Source organism: Brachyistius frenatus, unplaced genomic scaffold, assembly GCF_029030835.1.
Source record: "Brachyistius frenatus isolate BFR_SWC_R1_liver_20210118 unplaced genomic scaffold, ASM2903083v1 Contig_85, whole genome shotgun sequence".
NCBI lineage: Eukaryota > Metazoa > Chordata > Actinopteri > Embiotocidae > Brachyistius > Brachyistius frenatus.
The window spans coordinates 61,889-70,000 of record NW_027210684.1 but is presented as its reverse complement, the minus strand read 5'-3'; the positions used below and the strand labels follow the sequence as shown (position 1 = coordinate 70,000).

General features: G+C 43.6%; 1 protein-coding gene across 1 annotated transcript in view; it reads right to left on the bottom strand.

The window, feature by feature from the left end:
• The window catches only part of zswim5 (zinc finger, SWIM-type containing 5), a 69,165-nt gene extending 65,572 nt beyond the window's left edge, over positions 1–3,593 (bottom strand). The window contains exon 1 of the mRNA XM_069709820.1: positions 2,966–3,593. Within this exon, the coding sequence (XP_069565921.1) occupies positions 2,966–3,509 (544 nt within the window). The 5' untranslated portion in view covers positions 3,510–3,593. The remainder of the gene's footprint in view (positions 1–2,965) is intronic.
• Positions 3,594–8,112: the final 4,519 nt, after the last annotated feature.

Sequence of the window (8,112 nt, the reverse complement as noted above, 5' to 3'; positions counted from 1 at the left end):
CTGAAATGACTCCATTTTCCATGTCTTTGTTACTCAGCTTGGTTAAGGAGCCGTTACGTTATTCTAACTTTTTTAGGCAATAAAGATCAACAGCTGTAGGAAGGCAAGCAGGAAAACACCATGTCCAGTGTATATTCCCCAGCACCAGATAACAGTTGTGATTACCTGGGAAAACGAGTGACTCCAGATCTCGCCGTAGACGCAGCGATGCCGAGAAAGCGCGACAAAAACGGGTCAAAAGATGAGCGCGGTCCTGCTGAGCTTGTGACGGCTGTGAGGAATAACAGAAAAGTACTACATCTTATGATAAACTAGCTCTGTGTTTACAGTGTTCCTGGTTCTTCGGGACGGTTTGTGTAATTTATTACATTTTTTTAATTGAATCAAGTTTGCCTGATGTGCCCCCAAACTGGCGAACAGCTGACTCAGCTCCCCTAAAAAGCCAAACACAGACACGAGCTGCACGGCAACACAGTATCTCCCACCTCAGCTCGAGACTGATGCAGACGGATCACGACTCAGTCTTGACTACAAGTACCGAATAAAGATGTAAATGCGCCACAGAAGTACTTTGTTCTGGTGTATAAATGTAGCTTGAAACCCTATGTAAGCCATTAATATGCAAACCATGTAGTTCAAAAGCTGAAAACCAGCATTCCAGACAGCAATTCCCCAAGATGCCATATTTTAAACCGTGCATCATCGACATGCATGTGTCAGCACGCAGCCCGGTCTCATTCCTAATCACTCTCCGGCAAGTTCCTATTACAAAGTACACCAGGTATGCCCAGCCCCTTAAAAAAAAAAAAAGTAGTGCCACTATTTTAAGTGGTGATTATATTATGCCATGTCAGGTGAAAGCAGCTTTAAGGCTGTCACTTACAGCCGTGTAACACGACCCATAATGAGTGCATTTGTGTGTGAGCGTGCTTGGTTGCCCAACGTCTCTAAATCCAGCCGTGAAAAAAAAACAAAAAAAACCCACAATTGTTCTCCTGTTAAGTCAGTCAGCAACACGGTTCCCATGGCTCACCGAGTGAAGAGAAAGCCAAGTCGAATCTTGATGTCACAACTATTTAGCCCGTCTTGTGTTTTGTTGACAGAAAGATAAAACCGTGTGGCTGTGACTGACCTTGAGGGGAGACTGGAAACGATTCATCGGAGACCGCTTATATTTCAGCTGAAATTCAATGTGACCAAACTTCTTTTTTTTTTAAATCACTAAATACACACTTTTATTATGTGCTCCAAACTTTACGATCCGTTTTTTTAATGTTGCACCGTAGCTGCGCACACCAGCATTCATCCTGTAGCGCTACTGACTTCACCTATGTGGGAGTAAGTTGATGTGCTTGTAATGACAGGAAGTGGTGAAGTAGGTCAACACTTTAAACTTGCTCGGGCAAATTAAACTCAGATTACGGTTTACAAACAATCCTTGCAAACTGCACAATTTGAAGCCTCGGAGCAGTTCAAAGACTTCCACAACTTAAAAAAAAGAAAAGAAAATGTTGATCTAATTTATCTCTCTAAAAGGATCTGACTGGTAAAACGTATCAAGCCAGACTGCAACAAATCTCACCCAGAGCAAATCTCAATTTCATATTCATAAGCCTCAGATTTCATTTAGTTATGGGGTGGAATCAATGAGCATTTATAAGATGCAATTAGATCCAGCAGTCAGCCACAGTTTGCAGCTTTCCCCCTGGTACCTTGAGGAAACACGAAACCCCTGACAGGCTCCGGTGGCTCTCACCATATGGCTCAAGAAAAATCCTCCCGGTATCCATAAAAGATCGTTTTTTTTTTTTTTACTATGCATCGGTTTCATCCCAGCAGCTCCCCTGATGTCTTAGCTCGTTTGGTGGCCGTGCAGAGCCGGGAGGGGAAGACGTTAAAGAGGATGTGAGAGGAGCTGGAGCTTTGCGGAATGGCCCTTTGTTTGGAAACAGGCGCTCTGCAGCGCTGGAAATGCGAGACGCTTATCGATCATTTCAACTGGAAACCTTTTGTGTCGCAAGCGACTAAGAGGCTGCGGGCGAACGCAGCGGTAAAGCACATTTAACGTTATATTGCAGCTTGCTAATGGGTTAACTTTAACTATAAAAACAACACAACCCCCCCCCCCTCTCTCCCACCACCCCTCAACGTGTATTTTCCCCGCTGGTGGCGACTGCGCTCTTTGTCCGGTCCGACCAGCGGCAGCAAATAAACAAAAAAAAACTGGGGGATTTTTTTTTTTTTTTTTTTTCGGATTAACGTTGGATTAATCATAGTAAGAGACCCAATAACCGCCTTTGTTCCTTGCCTAAGCCACCCTCAACCGATGTTGAGTCGAGAAAAAGCGACTTGTGCAACGGGGAATTCGCCCAAACAAAAATAAAGCCCCGACGCGTCGACGTTTGGGTCCTTTTGTATCCGCGTCTGTCAGCCCTCCTCCTCCGCGCCTCCCCCTGCCTCACCGCCGGGGTTACGGCTCCAGCCAGCCCCGGCTGTCGAGCCCCGGGGAGAGGAAGAAAAGTGCCCGTAGTTGCGGAGACGCGGCTCCCGCTGCAGGGGAAGGGGAGCCAGGGCTTCAACCTCCAGGCGAACCCGAGCAGAAGACGCGGCAGCCGGCAGAAGAGCGAAGAGCCGCAATAGGAAGAAGAAGCCCTTTAATGTTTAAACAGCAGCTGGACGGCTAAGCTAGCGAACCACCGTATCTCTGCTTCCCCTTTCAGAGGTCGAGATCAACTCAAAACTCGACCAAAACGCCTCCTTTTAAGTCAACTGAACTAAAAACACGCACAGGAACATGTGTGGGCTTCAACGCGTTGAAAGGAAACGCTTTGCATACTTTCCGCGACTGCAGGGAAAACTTCCATCAATCATCTCCGGTGAAGATCCAGCAGCGCAGCGCAGCCTCCGAGACAGTCCGCCGTGTTGTTGGCAAAAAGCTTCGTTTAGACAGAAATGTTCCACTTACCAACTTGTAAAACGTTTTCCACACAGCCGGTCTCTAGTAGCCTGATACCCCGGCGGAAAGGCAGCCCGTCTCCCGTCCCCACTGCTCCGGCTGCCCCCACGGCAGCCGCTGTACTCGCGGTAGATCCTCCTCCTCCGCCGCCGCCGCCGCCACCGGCGGTGGCAGCTCCGGACCCGGCACCCCCAGTCCCACTGGTTGCCGCGGACGGACCTTCCTCGCCGGCAACTCGGCACTGAAACGAAGAGTACATGCATATCTCCTTTTCGTTGCGGGGAAAAGACCAGTAGACGATGCGGCGCTGGACGGGCTCCGGGATCCGCTCGAAGCGCTCCTCCACTCTCTCGAAGGCCCACTTTTCCGCTACTGCCTTCGCGGCGCAGTCCAGAAGGGACTCCGGGGAGCGATACCGGGAGCTGGGCAACCCGCTGCCGTGGCCGGGCCCCGGGCCGGGACCTCGGGGTGCAGGGCGAAGGCAGGGTCGCTTGCTGGCCGGTGGTAAGGAGAGGAGGGGATGAGGCGGCTGTTCTCTGCGTCCTTCCGCCATGGCGAGCCGATCAACACTGACGAGACGGACGGTGTGCGGACACGGAGCGGCAGCAGGAAGCCGACAGCGCACACACTCACACACACAAACACACACACACGTTGAGCCGCGAGTGTCAAACCAAACAAGATCTCCAGCAACACTTCCGATCCAAACCTCCGAAATAAAACACCCCAAACAACAAGAAGAGTTAACAGCCGCTTGTATTAAAAAAAAAAAACAACACGAAAACTTTGCACTATTGTTTAGTTAGTTTTAATTTAATTATTCTATTTTATTTTATTCTATTTATTGTATATGCTGTGCATTTTTATATTTAATATTTTGTACTGCTATTGTATTGCTTTCCTGTATCTATAAATGCTGCTGTAGTGAAAACAAAAGTCCCCTTGGGGATTAATAAAGTAACATCTATCTATCGATCGATCGATCGATCGATCGATCTATCGATCTAGCTGTCTATCTATCTATCTATCTATCTATCTATCTATCTATCTATCTATCTATCGATCTATCGATCTATCGATCTAGCTGTCTGTCTGTCTGTCTGTCTGTCTGTCTATCTATCTATCTATCTATCTATCTATCTATCTATCTATCTATCTATCTATCTATCTATCTATCTATCTATCTATCTATCTATCTATCTATCTATCTATCTATCTATCTATCTGTCTGTTAAAGGACAAAGCTTTGAGTTAAATTTAGCTCACATAGCATGGCCGAGATTTCTAGCCATCACAAACAATCTGAAGAAGTTTGTCTTAAGATCCAATACTGTTTGTTCCCATTGATATTTATATTTTATTATAGAAACCAAGTCCTTATACCATACATTGAAATGTGTACCAGTTGCTAAAGTGATAAAAAAAAAAAATGTTTCAAAAACCCTCCTGTATGTGTTGTTTGTGCTGTTTGTAGTCACACGCACCACACTGCTGTATTTAATATGTTTACATGTCTTTTTCATACATTGCCAAGTGCCCCTTCTGGAGACCTAGTTTGAACATGTAATCCATGTTTTCACATCTGTTAATAATGGGTAATGATAAATGTATGCAGTGCATCAATGATAAATGGTTAGTTAGACATACGTCTCATTTCTGAGGATGTTGTACCTGGCTAATAATCACTGTAAGGCTAAGATTAAGATTTAAAAATATTTTGAAAAAAATATATAATTTTTAATTGTTGTGCTATAACCAGAGTAATTCGCTGTCTATCAAATGGGTGTATTACCAACAATGGTGACTCACAATCAGCCTTGTTTCTCATAATTTATGTTACTGTCTGTCATCCTAAGATTTTCCAAGTTGTGAAATCAACCAATTTCAGCCACTTTAAGTAATGAATTTAAGGTCAGTCACGACTTCAGGTTCATATAATTCATTCCTCTTAATTATTCATTATTTTGTTATTATTTAGATACATTACCTCCATAAAAAAAGTGGCTAGTTATTAGTTCAATAATTAGTTCAATACAGAATATTGGTTAATGCTGATTATCACCACCATGTCACATACAAAATTAACCATTCAGACCTGATATGTGACCCACTGATTTCACACTGTAACAGTATTTTCTATCATTAATATATAGCTTTAATTCACTTGTTTGCCTTTTCTCCAAACCTGGAGGAATGTCCTCTTATTGAGTTTTACACCGCTGCAGCTATTTGGCCATCTGCTGTTGGAGTCCAGACTATTATGGCTCATCATGTCTCGTCTCCACAGCCGGGGTTTCCAGAGTTTCATGAACTATAGCTGCTGTATTTTTTTTTTTTTCAAACTGCATTCTGGTTCATAGGAAATGACAACAATGTCTCTCTACCACCTAATTTCAAAATATACTTGTTTTTAGTAGTGAGGCTCAGATAAAGCTCCAGCATCCCACTAGATATATAAACCTTATTAGAGGTGAATAGTGGTCCCATTCCTGCCGTGATATTGGTACTGACACTCTCATATGGTGTCTAAAATGTGCTCCACTCTGTTTGTCTTCTATTTTGAAATTCAAACATCCTGACTTCCTGTCTCTGTGCCTGTAGGTCTGTGTGACTTGATGCAAGAGAGCAACACAGAGAGAGAGAGAGAGAGAGAGAGAGAGAGAGAGAGAGAGAGAGAGAGAGAAGGGGGTCAGTAGATTGATAGGTGGAGAGTGCTGTGCATCACTAACCAACACCATAACAAAACACTCCAGCCTCTGATCAGCATGTTGTGTCAGGTTCAGCTCCCAGATCTGCTCTGTTATGTTCAAACGTTCTCTTTTATTTAAATGATTGGGTGTTAGTCATTGAAAGCAAGTAAAAGCAGAGATATGATAAATAATCCATAAATCAAATGGATTACATATAGGCACTGCTCTGATTGAAGTTTTGCTGTGATTTTACAGAATCATTAGCTGTTCTTAAATTATTTATTTTTTTAAAAGCGCTTTTCTGCTTCACTCTTCCTCTTGAAACGACTGAAGGTCCTTGACATGTGCGCATTTTAGAAAACGATCCCAGCTCCTCCTCATGAATAACAAAGTTAATTACGTTCTCACCATTATGTGTCCTATAAATATCAATTACCTCTGGTCAGCTAATACACATTCATTTGAATAGGTGCAGCTCAGAGCCTGCTTTCCACAGCAGGACACAGAGGGTTTAACTTGATACTGAGGCTCAAGCTTAATTCACAACAGAATGAACCCTGCTGCTCATTTACCTGAGGAACTACCCGCATGTGAAAGACTTTAAAATGCAATTTCGCAGAGCAAAATCCAAAAAGAAAATGTATTTAGAGAAAAGGAATACAATGCGGCTTTTTGACCTCTTAAAGTTGGATAAATGACAAACACAGTCTCTTTTTTTGCCAAAGCAGAATTTGTTGCATTCGTGGGTCTGCTTGTGTATTTTTGTGTACACTTGCGTGTGTGTTTATTCGATGGTAGGATCCTCATGTGAATGCAGCAGTCCACTGGTGTCAAATAGAGGGAATAGTGACAGGCTGACAATCTGCCGTGGAGCAGGCAACACCACTTTCCTAGATGACAAGATATGTCGGATGTTCCTGAAGGAGACGTTGAATGAATCTTCCCTCTGAAAGAAGAAGGAGAATACTCTGCAGTCACTCAGCCCCCGCGGAGGGACTTTCACCAGGCTGACGACAAGCAGAAATTCAATGGGTGAAAACACTCTTTCAAGTCAGCTCCACGTGGATGAAAAATGTTATTTAGTGAGTCACTTCATATTAGTATCTCAGGCCACCACCTTTCTATATACCAATAAGTTAACTTTTACTGTAAGCATAGACAGGGAGATTTATATGATTTGGACAGTTGCCTATCGAGATTATGCTTCACGATGTGCAAAAGAGCAAAAACATGTTGCATCATGATGTCCCTGAGACATTTGAAGGAGTGTCGGATGGAAGACATGCTAAAGGGTGGAGGGATGTGCTGTGCATCACTTCTTGTATTACTTGTAGTGCTTTCTTGTGTCTTTGTGAACGACATGCACATTTCAAGGAAGACCTCAAGAAAAGTACTCAATGGATAATCATGTCAAACTCTCGTGACCTTCCTCTGAACCAGAGCTACATGTGGGCCTGACGCTGTATGGATGTATGTATTCAATTTAGGAATCTGATTGAAATGAATGCTTACCACAAATAAACTTGACTCAACACTTTTGAAGCTGATTGAAGAGCAAACACTTTTTGCAGTAATGGTCACGTGAAGAACATACTGTGATGAGAACTGACAATTGGCTGGAATGGATTCACACCGTGAGTTGCCTTTAAGGACTCTGTGTATTCCACTGAGTACAAACAGCGTCAGTTGTACTGGCGTCAGACGTGGCACTCGATGATGAATGTAGAAATGTTGTAGCGCACCCTTGCTGTACTCGTTACTTTGAGTGGTTCCTACATTAAGACAGCAGCAGCGGCATTTTGAGGAGCTCCTTCTCTAAGGCAAGAGTACATAGAAGGATACAAAGCACTTCTTAGAGAAATTGGGTGTGTGATTGCTGCTGTTGGAAAGATTAATCTGAATAGCTGATTGGACCTGGTACATATAAACCACATCACTGATTGTATCGGCTTGACTCTACTGGACTCCACTTGCTTTTGGTATCAGGTACTTTTTCGGGATTTTGTTTTTCACTGCAGATAGTACCTCCTCAAGGCGGCAGCGTTCCTATAGTGGCCAACTTGAAACGGCTCTGACATCATTTCTAAAATCCCCTTTCACTTCTACAATAGAAAATTCCACAGACAAAAATTGCTGATAAAGTTCAGAGTGGGCTTCTTGTCCCTCCTCAGGACTTTAGTCATGTGAGCATAACTCAGGGGTGAGTTTTGCTCTGAACACACGTCCACTTCCTTGTGGGAACACATATCTGTGAGGAAACAGAGTTCGACACAAGACCGGCTTCAATAAACTGTCACTGGGTGCAGAACTTGGTGGGGATAGACATTTTTTGGGAGGGGGCAGTGTTTGTTTTTTGTTTTTTTCAGAAACTGAAATCGGACTTCAGCTAAGCCAAAAAAGAAAATCCCAAAACAACCCAACACACTAATATTACCTAATCATTGTGTCGCGTAAACACACAATTTT